Here is a 26,276-nt window from a genome sequence, read left to right as displayed (position 1 = left end):
ATATCACTGTTTCAGTGTTAAACTTCTTAACAATATCATGCTATGTAGTAGAATGACCTTGTTCATAGGAGATGAACAAGGAATTATTTTGAGAAAAATGCTATGACTGCAACTTCCTTTCATATGGTTCACTTCTACTGCTAAAAATCATGTATAGAGATGAAGACAAATTGATACATACACATATATACACACACACAGATATATTACATATGGAGGAAGATAGAAAGCTAATGTGGCAAATGTTCATTGTTAAATCCAAGTGATGTGTATACAAATGTGCACTGCACTATTTTTCTCAGCTTTTTTTGTAAAATAAAACTTCTAAAAAACAAACACTTGGGGTAAAAAAGCGTGACTTCATTCATTCAACAAATACTTATTGAGCTACTACTATGTACCAGATACTGTGTTCAGCCCTGGGAATACAGTAGTGAACATGATGCCTTCTCTCATACAGTTTATAGTATAGTGGGGCAGATATCATATACACACAAAGTAAACATATAAATACATAAATACATTAAGTAAATTTCTGTAAAGAAAAATATAGTAAAGTGATAGAGAACAATGGGTGAGGCATACTTTCTTTAGGATGAATCAGAAAAGATTTCTCTAATGAAAATGCCATTAAAGACAGTGCTGCCTTTAACTTTCTGAAGAATGACCAAACTGTTTTCCAAAGCAATTGCACCACTGTACATTTTTACTAGTAATGCATAAGGTTTCCAATTTCTCCACATCCTTGCCAACATTTGTTACCATCCATGTTTTGATTGTAGCCATCCCAGGGAGTATGAATCTCACTGTGGCTTTGATTTGCATTTCCTTAATAACAAAATATTCATAAGCACCTCTTTCATGTGTTTATTGTATTGATCACTATTCTTTTGAAAAATGTCTACTCAAACACTTTGCCCATTTAAAAAATTGGGCTACTATAATTTTTAGTTTAATTCAATCAAAGATTATAAGCATTCTATAAAATAGTACCAAATGATTGCATTCAATCAAAGCACATTATAAAATAGAATCAAATGACTGAAAGCCAAGAGAAAAAAAAAAATACAAAACAGAAAGAGAGCAACAGGTGATTCAGGTATTGAACTTAACATATGAACACTTTAAAATAACCATGATTAACATTCAAAAAAAAAAAAAAAACAGAAGGAAAGATAAAAGTCAGCAGTGACCAAAAATCTATTGAAATTCAAGTGGAAATTATACACAACACAATACTACAAAATAAAATATAATAACTAAAATTAATGCATTACATGAATCTACCGGCAGATTCTGCCTACTAGGCTCAGCCTAACAGAAGACAAGTGAACTGGGCAAGTTGGGAGAAAGTAATAAGACTGAAGGACACAGAGGAAAGCAGGTACACAATCCAGGAGAAACAGTATTAATATAATCAGAGACCTAAAGGAGGGGAATCAAGAATAGGACAGAAGCAATATTTTGAGGAAATACTGGTAGGTAACTTTCCAAATTGATGAAAGACATTAACTCACAAACTCAAGAAATTCTACAAACCATGAACAGGATAAACACAAAACACACAGATACATCCAGGCACAGTATAGTCAAGATGCTGAAAAAGACAATGAGAAAAGTTTAAAATTGGTCAGAAATTTACCTTATTTTCAAAGAAACAATTTTGTCTCTTCAACAAAATGGAATTGCTACCTTTACATAAGTAATTAAAACCAGAATAAAATAAAATGGCATTTTTAAAGTATGAAAATCACCAAACTATAATTCTATGCCTGATGAAAATATACCTCAAAAGCTAAAGAAAAAAATAAAAACACTTTCAGAAAACAAGTTTTGCAAATATTTTTGCCAGCACAACTGTAATAATGTATATAGTAACAGGAATAATTCAGGCAAAAACAAAATGTTGTCAGATAGAATTTGGCAAATGGGCCGGGTGCGGTGGCTCATGCCTGTAATCCAACTCTTTGGGAGGCCGAGGAGGGGGGGATCACCTGATGTCGGGAGTTGGAGACCAGCCTGACCAACATGGAAAAACTAAACCCCATCTCTACTAAAAATACAAAATTAGCCACGTGTGGCGGCACATGCCTGTAGTCCCAGCTACTCGGGAGGCTGAGGCAGGAGAATCGCTTGAGGCGGAGGTCACAGTGAGTCGAGATAATGCCATTGCACTCCAGCCTGGGCAAAAAGAGCGAAACTCCGTCTCAAAACAAAACAAAAAAAGAATTAGGCAAATCCAAGAAGGAAGGAAGAGAACTGAAGAGTACATACATATTTGGATAAAGATACTGATGCTGTTTAAGACTGTAACAAAAATGTTTTACAGGACATAAAACATATATAAAAAAGAACACTAAAAAATAGAACTACCATACGACCCAGCAATTCCACTACTGGGTGTATATCCAAGAGAAAGGAAATCAGTATGGTGAAGAGATGTCTGCACTCCTATGTTTATTGCAGCACTATTCACAATAGTCAAGATTTGGAATCAACTTACATGTCCAACAGATTAATGAATAAAGAAAATGTGGTATATATACACAACGGAATACTATTCAGCCACAAAAACCAATGAAATCCTGTCAAACAAGGCAAAATGTATGAGCCTGGAGGATAATTATGTTGGTGAAATAAGCCAGGCATAGAAAGACAAATATCATATGTTCTCACTCATACATGAAAGCTAAAAAAGTTGATTTCACAGAAGGAGATAGAATAGTGATTACTAGAGGCTGAAAAGTGTGAGACATGATAAGAACGGATTGGCTAACAGATGCAAAATTACAGCTATATAGGAGAAATAAATTCTACTGTTCTATTGCACTGCAAGGTGACTATAGTTAACAATAATTTAGGGCATATTTTCAAAGAGCTATAAGATTTTTAACATTCCCAACAGAGAAATGATAAATGTTTGAGGTGACAGATATGTTAATTACTCTGATTTGATCATTACACACTGTACATATGTATCAAAATCATACTGTACCATAAATGTATACAATTATTAAGTGTTAAAGACAAATCACTCAGTGAGAAACCTGTTTGGATAAGGCCTTAGGCCTCAATGAAGGCATTAACCCATGGATCTCTCTCCCTCTCCTTCCCTCTGAAGTGCTCCCTGACCTCCGCGTATGGCCTCCAGGTATATCACGTACCCTGGACCTGTGAGTAATAAAACCATTATTTCCATCTTGTGTCTCTCCTAATCATTGAAGGGGTGCTCTCCATCTTAAAGATTCTAAATTAAAATATATATATTTAGATGCTAAATTATACATACATATATATACACACACACACACACACACATATATATATAACTTCAATTTTAAAAAAAACAGGGCAATAGAGAATAGGATCAAACAAAGGCCAACAGATTGGGTTTTGACAGAAGTTTGGGTACTTCCTCCAATGTAATAAAAGGGAAGAAAAACATGGGTTAACATACTGGTAGTTTTGACAGTTTGATGGTAGAAAAATAAGGGAGCTCTTGCCTTTTGTGTTTTTATTTACTCTTTGTTATGAGCTGATGTCATGAGCTAAGACTGCGAACTTTTAGCACAAAGCGAACTGGTAAACAGAACTGGTTACAGATGTACTAGTATTCTATTGGTGCCAACAAATTACCATAAACTTAATGGCTTAAAACAACACAAATTTATAATCTTACAGTTGATAGGTCAGAAGTCTAACATGGGTACCACTGGGCTAAAAAACCAAGACTATTTCTTTCTAAAGGGTTTAGGGGAGAATCCATTTCCTTACCTTTCCCAACTTCTAGAAGCACTAACATTCCTTTACTCATAGCCCCTTTGTGCAATCTCAAAGTCTTTAATCTCCTTGGCCATTATTCCATGGTCACTTCTTCCTCTGTCTGTATGTCTGTCTTTCTGTCTGTTTTTCTCTCTCTCCTGCCACCTTTTTACTCTTTTAAGGACCCTGGTGATTACACTGAGCCCAACTAGATAATTCACAATGATCTCAAAGTCCTTAATTTAATCACATCTGTGAAGTCCCTTTTGCCACCATGTAAGGTAACATATTCAAAGGTTCTGGGGATTAGGATGCAGACATCTTTGGAGGGCCATTTTTCTACCTACCACACCAGGATACAGAACATTAAAGAAGTAATTACTAAACTGTGATTCCTCAGACCAGCATCAATGGCATCATCTTCAAACTGATTTGGTTAAATACAAGATTTATTAGAATCAGAAACTTAAGAAGTGTTGTTCAGCAATCTGTATTTTAACAAGTCCTCCAAGTGACTGCTCTAAGCTCTTGGTGACCAATAGCCATTGCCAGCCTTGGGCAGCCCTAGTTATCCAGTCATTTACTACTAGATGTTGTATAACTTACTATGTACCATGTGTGCTGTGAAAAAATTTGGGAAGCTTGGGAATCAAAAAATTCAGAATCTGTTACTTCTTAAATTCCCTATCACATTTACATTAAAAAAAAACTGAGTCATTAATGTAGAGAACCAATTTCTTTAAAGGGGAACCTACATATTCTTTCAAATAATAGAAAAGCTAGGGAAAAAATGAAAAGCACCATAAAAATTGTGACTGTGTCATACAGCAAAAGAAGTATCGGAGGATCCTCCACAGAAACCTTTTAAGAGATTCTTCATTACTTAACATATATTAACTCGTTTAATCCTTAAAACAACCCTATGAGAACTCAGGCATCTCTTTTTTTAAAAAAAAATTCTTTTTGAGACGGAGTCTCACTCTGTGGCTCAGGCTGGAGTGCAGTGGTGCGATCTCGGCTCACTGCAAGCTTCCCCTCCCGGGTTCACGCCATTCTCCTTCCTCAGCCTCCCGAGTAGCTGGGACTACAGACGTGTGCCACCTCGCCTGGCTAATTTTTTGTATTTTTAGTAGAGACAGGATTTCACCTTGATAGCCAGGATGGTCTTGATCTCCTGACCTTGTAATCTGCCCGCCTTGGCCTCCCAAAGTGCTGGGATTACAGGTATGAGCCACTGCGCCCGGCCCCTTAGGTATTTCATTTTTCAGATAAAGAAACTGAGGCGCAGAGAGATGAAGGAACTATTCAAAGTCATGCAGCTCATTAGAGGCTGGGCCAGAATTCAAAATGAAGCTTTTTGGGTCTAACATCCAACACTACACCATACTGCCTCTTAATTTAAATGAAAAAAAATTTTGGATACTATAAAATAGGTATCTGGGAATAGAGACACATAGAAAAGATAGAGGTAGGACTGATGTTAAAACCAGCTAAAAAGATTGAGCAGAGTGAACCTAAGAAGCTGAAAAGAAATCAGAGATTCCTCCATCTTTAGAAATTTCTGGGCATAGGCATCCAATTCTAAGATTGTGATTTGGATCCAATTACTGAAGTAGAGTTACAGTAATTTCAAAATACCCAAAGCCACAAAGAAGTTGTCCACCTGATTGTTCAGGTCTGAAATGCCTTTGAAAAGAGAAAGCATTTTGTTTCAGAAATAGGAAAAACATATATATATATATATATATAAATAAATACATTATATATGTATATATGTCAAATGTTAACTAAGACCATCAATTTACATAAATTCATTCATTCTAAAGTATAAGCAATCACAGAAATGACTTAATGTCATTAATGTATTTTTGTTCTGATAGAGGAACAGAGTTTGAGAATAAATTAGCATTTAAAGAAGTGTTCCCATTAAGAAAGGGTGAGCAGAAACAAGTGAGATAGGGAAGGAGAAAACAAATTACATCATAGTTTTGCCACATTTACCTTCATTTGGGAAAGAAAAAATAGTAGATTTTGACATTTCTGAGACCTTGGACATGTTCAAAGACAAGAATACTTACACAAAATCCATTTTCCCCACAGAATGATGCATAAAAGGTAACTGAGAGATATATGTCCACTTAAGATCCTAAGAAGAAGTTATTGTGACAAGTAGAGAACAACAAAGACTCATTATGCTGAGTAGTATACTCTGCTCAATAGCTAAATAATTCACTCTCACACAGCAAAGTCTCCATCAAAGTAATTCAAATTCCTGCCATTTCAAAAATCACCTTCAGGGCTGCTCATGAATTGTTCAAATCCGTAAGTGTTAAATCTGTAAGATTTGTATAGATTGTTTTTTTATTTTCTAAAACTGTAAACTCAAGGCACTGATACCCTCATAATCTCTGAAGATTTTATTAAAACCTCTTTATTTTGAATTAAAAAATTAGCTGGGCATGAGGTGCACACCTGTAGTCCCAGCTATTTGGGAGGATTACCTGAGTCCAGGAGGTTAAGGCTGAGGTGGGCCATGATCTTACCACCACACTCCAGCCTGGGCAACAAAGCAAGACCCTGTCTCAAAAAGAATTAGAAAAACACACCAAACCTGTTTATTTTGTCTCATCAGCAGAGGAAATAACTGCCATTACTTTAAGGTTTAAAGCAGTGAATACTGTTTCAAATGTGACTGCAGCATCAAAATAACATGAAAACCTAATATCAAACAAAATTAAAAACTAAAAATCCAAATTCCCAGGCTCCCTGCAATTCCTATGATTCTCATCCTACATCACAGAGCTAATGAAAGAGAATCTCCAGCTGCAGATACCACAGTTTTAAAAAGCTCCCAGGAAGGAAGTCCAGTAAAGGACTTTATCCTGTCCTTTAAGACCACTGACACATACTCAATATTTTCAGAGACTTGACAAAATTTATCCATTCATTATCTTTAAAGTGAATGTTAACTTTGGGATAATTCTATAAACTTTCATCAAGTAAACATTATAATGCTAATACTTCAATGTATTTCATTAGTCCAGTGGTATTTTATGAATTTCACATTTTTACATATAACCAAAATTGAAACTCACCTTACGTTTACAAAGAATAAGGAGTTGATCATTTTAATATAACAAAGCATCACCTTCTAAAAAGTAAAATACCAAAACAAACACACTCATTCACCAATAATCCAACTACTAAATGGTCTATTTCAAAACAATATAGCAGTTGTATGAATAACAGTGGAAGAATATTAATTCAAAAAGAAATGTCATTTAGCATTATCATAGGCTAACCCTCGCTGTGCCACAGTTCATGAACACTTTTAGAGCGATCAGCCTCCAACTCCTGGGCTCAAAGAATCCTCCCGAGTGTCTGGGACCAGGGTTGGGTGCCACCATGCCCAGCCCCACCTTCTTTTGTTATACCTGACTTACCATTCTTTCTAAAACATTTCTTCTCATTTCATCCTATATCCCACTCTCGTCTCCAAAAATAATTCCCTTAAGTCTTACTGACATCATGAGTTGCCTGTGCTGCAAATTAGTATCTATCTTTTTAAAATAAGCCAAATTTCTTATAAGTTATCAACAGATATTAAAATTCAAATAACCTATATTTTTATGAAAAGAATGTATACCATTGAGATCTTATTTTTTATGTTGAATTTACTTCAGATGAGTTTATTTGAGACTTTCCAAAGAAAATAACCATCTCTAATCAAATAAGAATGACCCCTAGAATGGAGAAGGAAAAAATACTGACTCTCAAGAGCTGTTCGGTAAATACTGAATAAAAAGTAAAAAAGTAAACACTGACCAGGTTTAATAAAAGCTTCCAGACAAATTCTATTTTGAATTCAAAACTACTTTAAAAATAAATACATAATACTATAAATTACCACAGAGAGTTATGCTGAGATAATAGCCTACCTGGCAAAATAACGTGAAATTACACATAAACCAAATATTTTAGATTTAAATTAAGTAATTTTATTATGAGGATAAAAAAAAGATTTAAGTCCATTTACTTCATGGATAGCTTCTTTCATCATAATAAAATTAAAATTTTTTCGAGGCCGGGCGCAGTGGCTCAAGCCTGTAATCCCAGCACTTTGGGAGGCCGAGGCGGGCGGATCACAAGGTCAGGAGATCGAGACCATCCTGGCTAACACGGTGAAACCCCATCTCTACTAAAAAGTACAAAAAACTAGCCGGGCGAGGTGGCGGGCGCCTGTAGTCCCAGCTACTCGGGAGGCTGAGGCAGGAGAATGGCGTGAACCCGGGAGGCGGAGCTTGTAGTGAGGTGAGATCCGGCCACTGCACTCCAGCTTGGGCGACAGAGTGAAACTCCGTCTCAAAAAAAAAAAAAAAAAAAAAAAAATCGAACAGCAAAAATACAAATAGAAGGCAAAAGTCATCCTTCATAAAGTGACACAATGCAGTTTACTGGAAATATTGGCAAGCTTTCTCATTCATTCATTCAAAATGTGGTTAAAGTTTGGAAATACAATTTGAAATACAATAGCTTGGAACCGGTTAAACCACACCCGTGAACTCTGTATAAATTCATTATATTTGCTGACTTTTCTAGTAAAGACCTTATATGGAAAATAATAAAAGGTACCACACATAAACAGAGGTGGTAGTACATTAACGGTGTACATCAGGTATAATATTGGTTATATTTTAAATATTTTCATAATTTCAAGAAAATACTTTAGTCACCTATATTTAGTTAAAATGTTAAAGTTTAGACTGAGGCTGTATAATTTATTTTTTAAAAGATAAAGCTACTAAACAAAAAAGCTATGAGATAAAAATCAAGTTCTATGAATAAATATTTTTAAATTAAGTACTCTAAGATCATAACACTGACAACACTAATTATCTTTTCTAGTCTTGGCAGTTACGTTGCATACTGTTTGGGTGACTGATGGGATAATTTCACTTCATTTTCTTTCAGTTTATATTGGATCGTGTTAGAGAAAAATATTAAAATAATTAACACCTCTAACCAAAGTATTTGATAAAGTTTTTAGATGAAATAAAAGCTAGAAAAATCAATTAACTAACACCCAAGTTTTAAGCAAACAACTAAACCTCCATCTAAAGGAAAAGTTACCTAAGAATCACTGATTTTAAAAAATATGTCATTCAGTATTCCTGTTTACTCTATACTTTTATATATTAAAATCATATACTTTCACCAAAAGCCCTTTCATCAGCAGTTTCAGCTAGCAATACCTTCATTACAAAAAATATAGGTGTCTATATATTTCAAATTATGTTTTATTCAAAACATTTATCCAAAAACATTGCATCAATAGCAACTGGAGCAGTCAAAAACAGGTAAAACATGACAAAACAAATTATTTCAATTCCTTACAGCTAGACATTTTGATTAATTTCATAGTGGCTCTATGGCCAAAAGAATATAAAACTACTTAAATTAATATATGATCTCAAATATGAATTGTTACCAATAGTAAATAATTTATGTCCTTCAACTAAAAAAACCAAGACATCATTAATCAACTTTTCTATTTCAATAGCTTAATAAATTTTGGATCATATAGCTTATAGTTTGTATATGTCTTGCATAATTTTAAGTCATATAGCTTAAAATAAGGTTACATATTATAAAAAGCATATTCTTTGCCTTGATCACCTGATTTTTTGTTGTTGTTGTTTATAAAATTAATCACAGTTAGCAGGGTAGAAATAGCTTTGAGCTTCATGAATGACATCCAAGAGATGGGAAAGGATTAGTTCTCAGTTGCTGCCAGTTATAGCACCAGGTGGCTTTTTCTGCAGTGAAGGTGTTATCGATAATCCCATTACACTGGTACTAAATCTTGCAGACATCAAAATTATCACCAAGGTTCCTTTTCATCCCATCCTTTCCAAATGACTGGAAGTCGCTTCACCTGAAAGAAGTCAAATCCACATGCAGCTGCTGTTTTAGCAGGCAGCAAACTCCCTGAGAATGTCAGTCGTGATTCAATTTTGCTGTGCTGGTGGCCCCCTATTCCCTGTCCAATAATACATCTGTTAAAAAATCCTACAGCTACAAATCAAGTTTAATCCTACCAGGGACCTCATGTTGGTCTTGTCTTCCAAAAAGGCAGCAGGTTCTGCTGTCTATCTCTGCTAGTATCTGGGGAATACCCTTTAAATCCCAGCCCTACTTAGAATAAGCTAAGGATCACAAAACATGACCTCAAAAACCCTGATATGACTATATTCTGACCCAGAGGCATTCATTCTAGGTGAAGATTAGAACTTTGCATAATAAGATTACACAGCAAGTGAATGATATCAAGGGACTATCCATATGCAGCCGCCTGGTTTTGTATAGACAGCCTGTGCTCTGCAATATGCAGTGCAGACGAAAAAGAGCTTGGTCTTTCTAGCTGAAATAAAATAGATTCACATAAATTAGTTGGCCATTTCCAGATTTCTAAATCCCCTATTACATCTTTTATTGACAGCTCCTGTGAGGATAGCACAAATGTTATTCCTTTTTATTCTGTGCTTCTATAACAATCATGCTCTGTAATTGAAATGTACATAGATTATGTCTAGAAATTAACATCTTGTTTGCTATAATCTTGGATTACAATTGACTGTGTACATAATAAAATTAGGAAATCAATGGACGGATTTATCATCTCCAAGAAACTAGAGGTATTGTTTAAAGAATGGTTTAACATTTTGTGCCAACACTTTAAATGCAGGAGTCACAGGGAGTAGTCAATAAAAATGTAAGTGAGTCCAAGATTACAGCAGGTATTGGCTAATAGCTAAAAATGATATTACATAAAATTAGGTCATAGCCCTCAAAATTTAGAAAATGTGAAAAACTCAGAGATTTCATAAATATAGTTTTCTCTAAGTCATACTTGAGCCAGGTCAATTATATATGACCATTTTAAATAAAATATGTATGCCTACAGTATTTTACATGAATTTCCTTCATCATTTCATAACTGTACTTTAAAATATTTCAATCAATTCAAATCTATTATAATTCAAGGTTTTATAATTCTTAACAATATGTTTTTAAAACAGTTATCAGTGAAGAAATCTCTCCTCACATTTAAATATGTACAGAACATTTTAAATGTGTAGGATTCTAGAGAAATTTAGAAAATATTTTATAATCAGCTTCTTCCACCCATGACATTTACAGCTATACCAGCTTATCTAAGCAAATTTATATGAAAAGAGAGATTCATATACATTTACACAAAAATCTGTCCAGAATAAATTTAAGGATGAGAAGAGAAGACGTTGTAAGTTTTATATATATAAAAAAAAAGTACTAAGATTTGCCATAGAATTCTTGTAAAACTAAGCTCCTTGGTATACTTACAATATGGCTTACTTGAAAAGTTTGATTTGCCTACAATTTTTGAGGGACACTCCACATTTATTACATTAGTCATTATCACCTCATCATCACAATCTCTTTAAACATATCTGTACAATGTCGGATAGGTACTCAGCAATCAGGTGACACAATTAGATTTTATGTATCACAGAGAATGATATAAGCCAATGGTATCAGTGCTATAAAAATCTTTATGTAATTTCAACTACATAGCACATGAATATTCTTTGGTTACCTTGACTAGGATATTACTAGAAAAATAACAAGAAATGTAAAAAGTACATATTTTTGTTACAATATTTTGTTACAATTGTGTAATACTTTAGAACTATACTGTTCAATAAGGTAGCCACTAGCCTTATGAGGCCACTTGAAAGATGACTAGTCCAAATTGAGATGTACTGTAAGTATTAAACACACACTGGACTTCGAAGACTTAATACAAAAAAGGGAAAGTATTTTGTTAATGTTTATATTGATTACATATTGAAAATATTTTGGTTACAGTTGATTATGTGATTCATATTATATTTCTAATGGACAGCACCACTTTAGCAGGTCTTATATTTTCAATAATATGTTCCTCAGCCAAATGAAATGGTGCAACTAACAAAAATACTGAAGCAGAGGGTTAATTATGGAAGAACAAACATTCCAGTGTCAAATCTGGTAGATAAGCTTAGAAAAGAAAGTATGAAATCCTGTCATTTTAGCTTCTACTTCATATTTTCAGTTTAAGGATGGGGGTGGGAGAAGAGAAGACCTGCCAAATTGCTGACCATCAATGTACAAAAAAGAATGATGTGATGTAGTTACAAATGCTTTAGTCCAGTAAATCTAGGTTTTTTAAAAAATTGCCTCTTGAGCAATTTCATAAAAGACTAGTGAGGTCTATGTTACTCCCTCATCGATCTCAAAAGATAGCAACTTCAAAAAACATGTTTGGATCTAGAAAGGCATAAACTTTTTTCTACGTTGTTATTGTAATTGGTTATATTCAATTTTTTAAAGTACATTTAAGTAGCAACTACAGAGATTTGTGGTATTTAGTATACTTCAGAATATTCACAAAATAAAAAGATCAACATTATAAATTATTAGTAGGTGGCTTTTCTATTAGTCTTTTCATCATATCAATGAAATTCTTTTAAAAATCCTTTAATAAAAAGGGTTTTATAGAAATAAGTAAAACAGAAAATAATTTAATTCAAGAAATGCAATTATTCATTTAGAATGACTAGACAACTGATATTATACAATTAAAACACAAAGTCTACCTTTGTCACACAATGGAATATGATTTGAATATAAACATGTTCTTAAGGTACTAACTCATTTTAAAAGTTGCTTTTTCATAATTATTCCTTTATAATATTTATCTGTAATACTGAGGCTAAAGATGAAATTGAAATGTGAATATCAATAAATAAGATGAATAAAATTTAAATCAATTTTTTATGACCTAGTCATGCTACTTATTTTTAGCCTTTTACAACTATGTAGGTTTATTCCTTTTCTGGTTACAAGTATCACATAGATATTGCACATACACACACACAAAAGCAAAATAATAACAATAACAAAAAAACTTTCTAACCATCAATAGATGAGTGCAATGATATTCAGTCTGAGTTAATCTCCAGACATCCAAATTCATGAATAAAAATTCATCAGTTTTAAATACACTGAGCCTATTAAGCAAGAACAAAAGCATATGCACAAAAGAGCTTTTAATATATTTCAAAGCCCACAAGAGCCATGGTCTCATTAAAATTATAAATTACACAAACATGGAATGAAGATTCAAACTGCAGTGCAGCTAAGCAGATTACAGAAAACCCCGCGTTCCATATGATAACACACCATGGCCCTCCCAGATGGGGGCTTGGAACAAAAAGGCCATCACCACAGCTAGGGAAAACCTCCTTGTGATCTCTGGTTTCTGTTCAGCAGATGACAGCCAAATAATATGTTGATTATTCTGTTTGTGCTGCTAAGCTTGTAAGATGGAATAAAGCGATATGATCTATTGTGAACCCAATGCTAATGTGTTGCTCCACTCATAAATAATATACTGAATTTATTTTCAAACTATCTCTTATCTGAATTTCAGTTTTTAAATGCATGAATTAAAATAAAAGCCAGGATAAAATAATACTTAATTTGATGCTTTAAACTAAAAAATGCAATTGACAAGTGAAAAATATCTAAATGCTTAGTGAAGAGTTATTACAATCACCTTGAATTTCGGCACTGTAATAGGAGACAAAAAAACACTTTTAAACAGGCAATTACTTTCATTAGGAAATATAAATATAAAATTAAGTAATATAATAATCATGAAGTTAATAATATACATTACGGACAAGATAAAAACAAAAATATCAGGGTATGCAAAAACACTTTCCTACAACATCATAGCCCATGGTCAGAACATACAGTGAAAGCATTTTTGAACAATAAAAAGAACAATTGAAGACCTCATAAATGTTCATAACTTGCACAAGAAATCTTAATATTTAAAAGAAGTTTATAAAAATAATTTTCAAATAGCTAGCATTTTATTTTTATTTGGTGACAAAAGTTAAAACCTAATTTTTCCCTCAATTAAAAAAAGGGTATATTTAAAATCCTAAGCTTTAAAGATGATGCCCAAATGAAGTAACAGGGATTGTGTCTGTGAATACTTTACAAAATTGTGTATTTCATGAATAAACATATTTATGAATACTATTGTTTAAAATATTAAAAATCTAACATCTACTTCTTCACCCCAAAATTCCTCCCTTAATACTCTAGTAGACTCTCCTTAAAGGCAAACTAACAAAGTAGTACATTAAAACTGCATATAAAATGAACATAAATAAACACACTGTTTTCTTAAGGGAGTATTTTGTAGAAAGTACATAATTATGGTCATCGGCCTAAGTCTACTTCATTTTTTTGTCTCCAGATACAGACTGAGTCCAAAAATATTGCAAAACTCCATAATATGTAAATACAGACTGAAATTTTAAATCTAAAAGGTAAAGCAAAAATGCTTTTAAAGAAAAACTAAGATAAAACATTCTTGAAGTAGATACATATTTCTTAAACAAGAATTAAAAAGCACTAAACATAAATGATGAACTAGACTACTTTAAAGACATAAACTTCTGTTCATTAAAAGCACTATTAAGAGAGTAAAAAGACAAACCTCACAGAAGAAGAAACAGTTGCAATACCTATCCCCAATGAAGGACTCATAATACAAAGAACTCCCACAAATCAAAGGAAATGACAGATAGGCTAACAGAAAAGTAGGCCAAAGAAGTGAACAGGAACTTCACAGAAGAAAATAACCAAACAGCCCATATACATATGAAAAGGTACTCAACTTCATTAATCGGGGAAATATAAAGTTCAATCATTACGGTTTACTACTTTGCACCCACCAGAATTGGAAAAATGAAAAAGATGGGGGAAAAAAAGAGTGTTGGAAACATGTGGAGCAACTAGAACTCTCTCGCATACTATAAATATAGCCTGATACAAACATTTTAGAAAACTGTTCACCATTGTTGCTTAAAGCTGAACATATATTTACTGCTGACCTGGTAATTTTGCTCCTAGATATATCAACAAAAGAAATGTGTAGATATATAAGTCAAGAAATATGTATTAGAATGTTCATAAAAGCATTATATAGAAACCACGCAAATGTCCACTAACAGTAGAATGGATAAATAATAGTTATATATTCACAACTACATGCAGCAATAAAAACAAACTTCAACTATGTGGATAAATCTTAAGACACAATGTTGAACAAAGGAAATCACACACAAAAAATTATACTGTATAATTTTCTATATATAATACAAAAACAAGAAAAATGAATCTTTGCTATTAAAATTCAAGGCAGTGATTATCCTCATTGGGGAGCAGACACAGTGATTGGAAGGGTACACGAAGGCGTCTTCTGGAGTGCTGATAATGTTCTTTTACTTTATCTGTGTGCTGGTTATATGGGTGTATTTGGTTTACGAAAAATTCATTAGGCTATCCACTCACAATGTGTGCACTTTTCTGTATGTGTAGCTTTCTTTAAAGAAGTCACTTTTACATAAAAATACTCAGATGTACAAAGATAGTGAAAATCCTAGTCATAAGAAATTTAGGAACTGACATGTATACAATCCAAGGGAGAAAACTAAGGGTTCTTAACATATCTATCCGAATAACCAAATTTTCAACTACATAGTTAACCTCCTGGATGCTTATAAATGGAATTATAAGAGTCATTCACCCTATTACCTTCCCTTGAACCCAATCATGTATTCAGAGATATCTAGTCTTCATGTTGGAAGTAACTGATACTGCTATTATAATACAGCTTTTAAAATAGTCTCAGGACTGAAGATTTGCCCTTACATGTGGGAAACTAAAGTGGTACAGAAAGCAGTATACAGAATACATGCTTGCCGTTTTCACTCTTCCTCCTAAATTTCATAAGCTTTAGTTTGTTAATCATGAATGTGTATTACTTAATTTAATAGCACTTCCTTGAAAACTTTCATTTTAATTTTTCAATGAAATTAAAATATAATTTACTTTTTAATATCAATACCATACACACTAAAGCTTGATGATAATCTGATAATAAACTATACATCACATATCTCCCAATTAAATATTTCCCTTGTTTCCATACTAGAATCAATATATGATTTATAATACTTTTTTTCTTATATTGAAAAGATGCTTTAAGAGATAATCCAGGAAAGATCATCCAAAGATTATTATAGTTTATGTTTAATTTGTATAACAAATATTTATTTATTCACCGCTTACTATCTGCCAGGCTCTAGGAAAAACAGAATAAAAATAGCTAATTTTACAGTAAATATAGTAGGGTTACTCTTTTCTTTCACTCTCATTTGATTTACAAATAAAACTATTTTCAACTACTACCATATTAACATATTCGAAAGTTAAAACTAATCAAAAAGATATATATATATATAGTTAAAGTCCCATCTTCCCTGTTTTCTTCTTCATCCCCACAAAGATTTAGATTTTGTATAAACTTACAGATTTTGTTATGTAAATATAAGCAAATATGAATATATGGTTTTATTCCCCTCCCAATTTACACAAAAAGTACTTTACTGTACATTGTTTTGAATTCTGCTTTTTCCAAATAACAACTGTATGTGAAAAACTTTCCAAATTTTCATATAGAAAAAATCCACTTTTTTAAATAGCTGTAGAGTATTTCATTGTATAGTTATGTCATAGTTCCTTTAACCAACACGTTGCCAATAGACACTAAGAAATTTCCAATCTTTTGCTACCACATACAAAGTTATAATGAAAATTCCGATACATACGTTATTTTGTAAGTACACACCAGAATTTCTGTAATGAATTCCCAAAATTGGAACTGAGATGAGGTAAATGCATTGGTCTTTTTCTAGAAATTGTCAATTTGCATTCCACAGGAGTTGCATCATCTTGCACTTCCACAACATATTCATCTCAGATTTATCCTGAAAAAAAGCTATTCCTCTCTTCGGGCCTCTAAAATACTTTGTTCGTAAGGCAATTTCCAAAGATGTGCTCATTGCAATAAACTACATAAAGCTCTCGGTTTATTTTTTTTCCCAGATGCAAGTGTAAAATTTGTTGACTTACTAAGTTTAAAAAAGCAAATAAATTTTCAAATTAAAAAGCAACCCTCATACAAACTCAGCAAATCAGCATATTAATGCCTAAATGTGCTGGGATAGCAACTATTTGTCTTTCCAATATCTCCTGTGCTCCAAAAACAAGTATACTCCCTACTCCAGTTTTTTAAAAAATTCACATTCAATAATTTATAAATGGATAAGAAGTCAAATGCATTTCACTTCTAAATGAACATTTTCCTAAACCACTTAAAATGTTTTCATGAAGTCAAATCTGTGTTACTTCTACATTTTTTAAAGCCATAATTTCAAAGCTGATTTAACCTTTATAACTGCCATTTTTAACAGGTAGTATCATCTAATGTATTATTTTTATTTCAAAGTCTATCCTGTCAAATATTTAATAATTGGAAAACAAACACTAAGTCCACTGGACTTCCTATTTGAAGTCATCCTTAAGTAAATCAGTTTCAATAAGCCACAACTGTTCTACTGGAAAACATGTAAATGATCATATTTATTCCCCAAATAAGGATACACAACCTATGCTGTATATATATTAGACAGAAATCAGTCAGTCAGACAGAAATCAGTCTGAGGTTATCTCAATATCCTGTAAAAACAAAGTGGCTAGACTAGTTGCTGATACCAAAATGAATTTTAAAATGCTAGCACACATTCTCTGCTCTTACAGTCAGCAGATGTGACAGAACCGTACTTAAGCCTTCACCTAAGTAATACATAATGTTAGGCAAATGCATTGATTTTAAATATGAGTCAAACAGAAGGCACTGACAACAAAAAGCAAGAATCACCTAAGAAATGTAAAAGAAAACAAAACAAATGAGAAAACACATCACAGTAGCTCTGAGGACAAAAAAGCTTATCAGGCTAGGATAATTTAGAAGAAAACAGTCCAACACAGCATACAATTCTGAGGAAATCACTTTAATTCTGTAAAATGACTGATGTTCACAGTAACAACTCAGAGCCATTAAAAAAAACCTTAAAATGTATTCTGTTTAAGAGAACAAAGACGTACGTTTTTCTAATGAATGAAGTACTCAAAGTAAAACGTCTCAGTTAAAATCAGAATATACAGTGGTTGCCCTTCAGAAGATGAACTGTGATAAAGTGCAGTAACATTATGGGGGCTTTAGATGCACAACTTTTTTTTTCCTTTTTTTTTGTAATGACCTCTCCTTGCGATAGACTTGCAACTTTCTATGCTAATCCAGTTCTTAGTTAAGAACCAAAAGAATATCTGATTTTTTCTGCAAGCTATTTAGGCATATTTTCACTTTAATGACTGGAACACTCAAGAAAATGTCCTGATTTCATTTTACTTTAAGTTGTAACTGCCAAAGTAGACAGGTCAGTCTAGTTTCTAGCTCCAATTTGCTAAATGGCCTTGTTCAAGTGACTCAATCTCTCTAGTCCTTAGTTTCTTCATCAGTAAAGTGAAGGAGTTATAGAAGGCATGACATGTTACTAAATAGAATGAGTGTGCTAACAAAATGAAACAAAGAGTTCTTGCATTAGTTCCTGTATCTACATCAATACTGTAACTAGATCTACCTGTATGTACTCTATATTCAAACTATCTCAAACTGTATGTCACTTTACTATATATGTAAGGCCTACAATAAAAGAAATGATAATCATTTCAGAATCTTCCCCAACATTTAGTATTGTTACTGTCAGGATATAAACAAATGTATACATGATATGTAACCATGATATTCTTTAAAACACATTCTCAGCAATGTCATCAAATACTAGAAACAACTCAATGATCTACCAACAGCAGAAAGAATGTATAAATTCTGGCACGTTTAATTCAAAGGGATAATACATAATAACAAAAATGAATGAAATAAAACTACACATAACTACATGGATAACTCTTCAAAACATAATGCTGAGTGAAGGAAGAAAGAATACACAATTCCATAAAGATTAAAAAGAGGCAAAAAAAAAAAAAAGTAAACATACTGCTTAGGAATACACGTAAAGTGACAAAATTCGAAATTGTATAAATAATTACCATTAAAGTCATGATACTGGTTACCTCTAAAGAAAAGAGAGTATATCAAGAGTTTCTGGGGTGCCAGTAATACTCTATTATTACAAAGATGCTTGCTAAATATTTAATTTATAATTATTCATTGTATTATATATTTATGTTCCTGTATCATTACATTTTACAACAAAAAGTTATAATTATATACTTTCTAAAATAATACTAATATATTTTTATAAAAAGGAAGGATTCCTTTCTGCTGTCAACAATTTCCTTGATCTGCATTTCTAATTTTTAATGCAATATTTTAATAATGAAGAAACAAGTTACTATGCCTAATTCTCCACAATCCTAATTAAAAGTGGATTTCAGAGGCTTATTTAATAGCTACAAAATAATACCAGGCCTTTAAATAATACAAGATCAGTTATCCTGCTAGATCTTGGCTTAGCAGCTCCATATTATTTCTGTCTGTTACTCTTTTCAAGAAAATGCATGCTCATTTTAAAAAAAAAATCCAAATGATATTCAGGTAATAATTTGAGGCATGCTGCATTTCAAAAAATACAATAGTTTAGTCCTGAAGTAGGAAGAAACACACTTTTAACCTTCACACATTTTAAAATAATTTTGGGAGCACTTGTGTATGCATACAACATGAAGGTCCATGATAAGCAAGTCACAGACAATACAGATGAAAACCACACTGTGAGCACTAGAAAACACGATAGCTGGATTATAGCATAGATATACAATGTCTAACGTAAATTATACTGGTGCAGTTTTATATATTTTCTTTGGAAAAACAAAAGTATAGGGAATGAAATTATTACAGAACACATAATAATACCAGTAAACTAACTTACATTACAAAAAAAAAAAACCACACAATTTACAAAATCCTCAAAGGTTCACCATCTAGAAGCATCCTTCAGTGTGTACAGTTATTCCAACTTTTAGATGCCGCTCACCAGGAAGCAGACAATGAAATTTTGAAACAAGACTATCAGTACTTTCATCAGGCTTCAGGTATCAACATGATGGCAATGGTATAGCACCTTTATAATAGTTGCTTTTGTTGCATACTATTGGTATTTGTGAATGCAGCCAAGGATTCCTCTCCTTAGTGGGTCCAACTAACCAGTTATTTGCCCATCTATTAAGTGCCAACTTTACAAAATTACATTGTGTCCAGCAGGGAGCAGCATTACAACAGTCATAAGAGCTAAGTTGAACATGAAACCGACAGAAGAAAAAGGAGGAAAAAGCCCACTTACCATAGGTCTGTCCTATAATTCATTCAATTTTTAGGGAAGTTGCAGGGCTTCCAGAAAAAAAAAAAATTAAAGCATGTCTCAAAGCATAGGTGGGTGATCCATGACTTCAGGAATCCTAAAGCAGGAAATCAAAATTATATTAGAGAAGGCTTTTTTCAACCATATTGAGTTGAATTAGTAGTATATACTATGACTGAATGACAGTTGTAAAGGTGCATCTTCCTCTTAATGGATCCACGAGATCTTGAATTCACGAATTTGATGACACTTTCGGAAAAAATGACTTAAAAAAACAGAGAATATTAAAGTCCTTTATCCATCAGAGAATTTAGGTCAAAGAAGAACATAATAGCTAACAGATTATATAAGATCAACCTAGAAAGAACTATGGTCCAAGAGTTAAATGAGTTGACAGGGCAACCATCAACAGTTCATTAAACTCTTCTAGACTCAGATACAGACAGGATACAAACATTAACTTCTACAGGTCAGCATGAATACCTGAGGTTAATTTTAAGAATAAAAAAGCAGTAGAAAAGCAGAATACAATACTAGTGACATAAGACTAAACTAGTTATGTACTGAATATGAGGAATGTGTGTGATACAGTAAAAAAAAACCTCGTGATCAGTTATAATATGACAAAGGCAAAACAATACGTTTGATACTGACTTGGATGTCAAAACAGGCCTCATAGTCAACTATAATAATTCTATCTCAGTTTTTATAATTAAGAAAAAAAGTTTCGTTTTTTATTTTATTTATTATATATATATATATATTTTTTTTTTGAGACAGAGTCTCGCTCTGTCGCCCAGGCTGGAGTGCTGGGGCACGATCTCGGCTCACTGCAAGTTCCGCCTCCCAGGTTCAGGCCATTCTCCCGCCTCAGCCTCCCGGGTAGCTGAGACTACAGGCGCCCACCACCATGTCCAGCTAATGTTTTTGTATTTTTAGTAGAGACGGGGTTTCACCGTGTTAGTCAGGATGCTCTCGATTTCCTGACCTCGTGATCTGCCCACCTCGGCCTCCCAAAGTGCTGGGATTACAGGCATGAGACACTGAGCCCAGTCAAAAAGTTTTATTTTTATTTGGAATGTTAAAGTTTGCTTTGTGTGAGTTTGCATGTGACTTTTCAGTGTCTACCATAAAAAACAAATTTTTGCCTTTAAAACAATATATGCATATTCACTTTTAAATACACATAATTGCATATATCTATATAATATACAATATCACATATCAACATATTATTAATATACAAATAATATAACATTTACTTAAAATTTAATTAATATGTAAAATGGTCCCTATTTTCTGACAAAATGACACAAATAGTTTGCCTTGGGTGAATGATAGAAAGAATATAGTTTCACACTAATAATTACCATCAATTTGACTGAAGCTGAAAGAAACTCTGATATATTAATCTTCTACTCGTTAGCAGTAAACTATTAGTTGCATTAGTTATCATCTTTTGCTCTCCTTAGTCTTATCTCTTGCCTTCGCTTTTACGCATTTCACTTTTCTGATAATTCTTCATTTCTGCCAATCTATCTTCCTCCTCTTTTGTAATGCATTTCTGTATCAATCCAAAATTTTAATTCAATCTCCTCTCTTTATGACACTACCACTTTTTTTTTTTTCTTTTATCCTGGTACCTTTAAAAATGAGTTTTCTCCTGTAACAATAGTCTGTTTAAATATATCGTTTCATCCACTTATAAGCACCATGCTTGATCTTAAAAATCTTAACAATCTCACATAATTCGAAGACACAACTAAATACACTTAAATTATATTTGTTATTCATAAAAATTTTTCCTCTGAGTTATTTAAGAACTTGCTAAATGTTTTTAAATTTGATCTTGAAACACGCAAAAATTTCAAGGAAATCTAATCTCACACAATCATTCCAAAAAACTGTAGACAACCACTATTCTAATAAAGAGATAATTTAGGATATTACTATATTGATGTGAATAAATATTGAGTAACCAACTTCTCTAAATCAACAGAACTTTAGAGCTATTTATTCACATATATGTGGGCATGTAATGTACAATATCCACATTAAAAGCAAAGGCACATGCCTGTAATCCCAGCACTCTGGGAGGCCGAGGAGGGTGGATCACGAGGTCAAGAGATCAAGATCATCCTGGCAACATGGTGAAACCCTGTCTCTACTAAGAATACAAAAATTAGTCAGGCATGGTGGGGTGCACCTGTAATCCCAGCTACTCGGGAGGCTGAGGTAAGAGAATCACTTGAACCCAGGAGGCGGAGGTTGCAGTGAGCCGAGATCATACCATTGCACTCCAGCCTGGTGACAGAGTGAGACTCCAGTTAAAAAAAAAAGAAAAAAAAAAGCGGTACATTAAACCCCCTACTTTTCTAATATATATTATAAAGTCTGAGAAGAAAAGTGATTTTCCTGTTCAGCACTCTCTAACATAAACATTAAAGGTATTAGTAGGTTGTAAAAGAATGTCATAATAATTATTCACAAGCTTTGAAATGTTTTAATATTTGTACATAGATTATACAACACCATTTATAATATAATTACCTAGAAAGAGACTACAGTGAGTTGAGACATGTTCCCCCTTCCTGCCTCCCCTACCCAAATTCATGTTCACCTGGAACCTCAGAACATGACCTTATCTGGAAAAAGGGTCTTTGCAAATGTAATTAAGGACCAATGTGAGATCATATTAGATTAGAAAGGGTCCTAAATCCAATGAGAATGTCCTCATTAGAGACAGAAAAGGACACAGGAAGACAGAGAGAAAAGAACAACATGAAAATGAAGTCAGCCTGGAGTTACACTGCCTCAGGGCAAGGAATAAAATGCCACCAGAAGCTGTAGAAGCAAGGAAGAATGCCCCCTAGAGTTTTCATAATAAACATGGCCCTGCTGACAACCTGACTTCATATTTTTGACCTCCAAAATTGTGAGACAATTAATCTTTGTGTGTTAAGCCACCAAGTTTTTGTTCATTTGTTATGGTAATTTTAGAGAACTAACAGATTTTCATACCAAAAACTGGAGTGTTGCTGTAATAGATATCTAAAAATAGAAAAACAGAAAAAGCCTAGGTTGCCTTGAAGAAATTTTTGGTAGAAAAAGAAATCTTAAGAAAACTGTGCTGAGGGCTCAGAAGGAAGACAAGAGGTAAAGAAAACTTCTATCACCTTAAAGAATACATATATTATCATGAACAGAATGTTGACAGAAATAGGAACATTAAAAAGGTTTCCAATGAAATCTCAAGAAGGAAATGGTATTAGAAACATGGTATTGGAAAGTAAAGAAAAAGCATTCCTTGTTTTTCTGGCAGAAAACTTGGCTGAAATGGGTTCTACTATGCAGCAAAAAGTAGAATTTGGTAAGCAATTAATTTGAACACGTAGCTAAGGAGATTTCCAAGCAAAGTGTTAAAGGCGTAGACTGTTTTCTCCAGGCTGCTTATAGTAAAATGTAAGGGAAAAGAGATAAATTGAGGAAGAAATTGTTAAGCAAAGAAAAACCTATGATTTGGAGATTTCTTAACCTATCAAAATTGTAAAAGATGCTAAAAGCAAGCTCTGGAGAAGGGCCAAGGGTGTGGCTGAAAAACCTTTTCTGAAGAGATTAGGTATGTGACAAATAGGTCCAATCAATCTTTTCAGCAGAAGCTAAGAACAGAGATGAGGTTATCCAGGAAGGATCTTTGAAGAATTCCCTTATAACCGCAGAGATCCTCTAGACATACATGGGAGACCCACACACTTTAAAATATTCAGTAAACCATGCTACAAACACATGTGCTGTCACCCAGGCTTTGCTGTTCGGTCTAAAAAGAACAGGCAGAGTAGATTTAGTATAATTCTTAAGGGTCTTGGGATTTTCATAATGGTAAATGAGCACTGGCTTCAACTTAAAGTCACCAGTTGCCATTATCCCCTTAGGAGAGTGAGTCTGTCCTGTGAAGCTTCAAAGCCAGGCATTGACTTCTCTCCAGCTATGAAAAGTCCTAGATAGCATCTGCTTCCAACAGAAGGCTGTTTAATCTACATTGAAAATGTGTTACTTCATGTACACACCTAAATCAACTATCTTTGCTAGATATAGGTAACTCCCTGCAGCTCGCCATGGCTTCTTTCCTTAAACCTCATTAATACAAATCTTTCAAATGTTCTTCTGCAGCTTCCTTACCTCTTTCAGCCTTCACAGAATTGAAGAGAAACAGGATCTTACTCTGGATTAGGCTTTCAATGTGCTATCTTGCAAATGTTCTTCTACAGCTTCCTCACCTCTCTGAGCATTCATAGAATTGAAAAGAAACAGGATCTTACTCTGGATTAGGCTTTGACTTGAAGGAACACTGTGGCTGGTTTGATCCATTAAGACAACTAAAACTTTCTCCATATCAGCAATAAGGTCGTTTCTCTTTCTTATCATTCATGAGTTTATGAACTTTTCCTATTGCATTCATAGCTTAACTGTTTGGCAAGAGGCCTACCTCTTGGCCTGTCTCAGCTTTCAACAAGCCTTTCTTGGTAAGCTCAATCATTTCTAGCTTTTGATTTAAAGTGACAAATACGCAATGCTTTCTTTCACTTGAACACTTAAAGACCACTTTAAAGATCACTGCATGGTTAATTGTCCTAATTTCAATATTGTTATGTCTCAGTGACACAATGAAGTGAATAGGGAGTGAATTGGAAGGCCAGAGAAGGAGAGATGGGGGGACAGCTGGTTGACAGAACAGTCAGCACACATACATTTACTGATTAAGTTTACATTCTTATATAGGCACAGTTTCTGGTGCCTCAAAACAATTACAATAGCAACATCAAAGATCCTGATCACAGATAACCATCACAGATACAATAATGAAGAGAAAGTTTGAAATACTGCAAGAATTACCAAAATGTGACACAGAGACACAAAGTGAGCATGTTTACCGCAGGAAAAATGGCACCAACAGACTTGCTAATTGCAGGGTTGTCACAAATCTTCAATTTGTAAAAAATGCAGTTCTTCAAAGCTCGATATAGTGAAGCACAAATAAGATGATGCATGCCTGTAGTTTGTCTATAAAAAATGTTAAGGGATCCTGAAAAGCCAAAATAATTGTATTACTCCATTTTCATGCTGCTATAAAGAACTGCCCAAGACTGGGTAATTTATAAAGAATAGAGGTTTAATTGACTCACAGTTCTGCAGGGCTGGGGAGGCCTCAGGAAACTTACAATCATGGTGGAAGGAGAAGCAAATGCATCCTTCTTCACATGGTGGCAGGAAGGAGAAGTGCTGAGCAAAGAGGGGAAAGCCCCTTATGAAACCATCAGATCTCAGGAGAACTCACTCACTATCACAAGAACAGTATGGGAGTAACCACCCCCACGATTCAATTACCTCCTACCAGTTCCCTTGCACAATATGTGAGGATTATGGAAACTACAATTCAAGATGACATACAGGTGGGGGCATAATCAACCCATATCATTCCACCCCTAGCCCTGCCCAAATTTCATGTCCTCACATTTCAAACCACAATCATGCCTTTCCAACAGTTTCCTAAAATCTTAGCTCATTCCAGAATTAACCCAAAAGTCCAAGTCCAAAGTCTCATCTGAGACAAGGCCAGTCCCTTCCACCTATAAGCCTGCAAAATCAAAAGCAAGTTAGTTACTTCCTAGATACAATGGGGGTACAAGCATTGCGTAACTACACCCATTCCAAATGGGAGAAATTGCCCAAAACAAAGGGGCTATGGGCCCCATGCAAGTCCACAATCCAATAGAGAAGTCTTTAAACCTTAACATTCCAAAATAATCTCCTTTGACTCCATGTCTCACATCCAGGTCACACTGATGCAAAAGGTGGGCTCCCAAGGCCTTGGGCAACTCCGCCTCTATGGCTTTGCAGGGTACAGCTCCCCTCCTGGCTGCTTTCATGGGCTGGCTTTGAGTGTCTGCAGCTTTTCCAGGTGCACAGTGCAAGCTGTAAGTAAATCTACCATTCAGGGATCTGGAGGACCATGGGCCACTTCTCATAGCTCCACTAGGCCCTGCCTGTGGGGACTCTGTGTGGGGGCTTCAACTCCACATTTCCCTTCCTCATTGCTCTAGCAGAAGTTCTCCATGAGTGTTCCAC

General features: G+C 33.9%; 1 protein-coding gene across 6 annotated transcripts in view; it reads right to left on the bottom strand.

Moving 5' to 3' along the window:
• The window catches only part of IMMP1L (inner mitochondrial membrane peptidase subunit 1), a 76,508-nt gene that overhangs the window by 35,358 nt on the left and 14,874 nt on the right, over window positions 1-26,276 (bottom strand). Inside the window, exons 2-4 of one of the 6 annotated variants that reach the window (XM_023230304.1) lie at window positions 25,370-25,430; window positions 20,133-20,247; window positions 9,439-9,697 (exon numbers count right to left, since the gene is read on the bottom strand). The exons of 1 other annotated variant lie outside the window; for it this stretch is intronic. In XM_023230304.1, the coding sequence (XP_023086072.1) occupies window positions 9,439-9,517 (79 nt within the window). In that variant the 5' untranslated portion in view covers window positions 9,518-9,697; window positions 20,133-20,247; window positions 25,370-25,430. Of the gene's footprint in view, window positions 1-9,438; window positions 9,698-20,132; window positions 20,248-25,333; window positions 25,431-26,276 lie in introns of those variants that run through there. 4 more of the 6 variants (XM_023230303.1, XM_023230302.1, XM_023230306.1 and 1 more) reach the window with 4 other exon arrangements.

Source organism: Piliocolobus tephrosceles, chromosome 13 (assembly GCF_002776525.5).
Source record: "Piliocolobus tephrosceles isolate RC106 chromosome 13, ASM277652v3, whole genome shotgun sequence".
NCBI classification, from domain to species: Eukaryota; Metazoa; Chordata; class Mammalia; order Primates; family Cercopithecidae; genus Piliocolobus; species Piliocolobus tephrosceles.
Note: the sequence above shows the minus strand (reverse complement) of the source record. Positions and strands in the feature narration are given on the sequence as shown.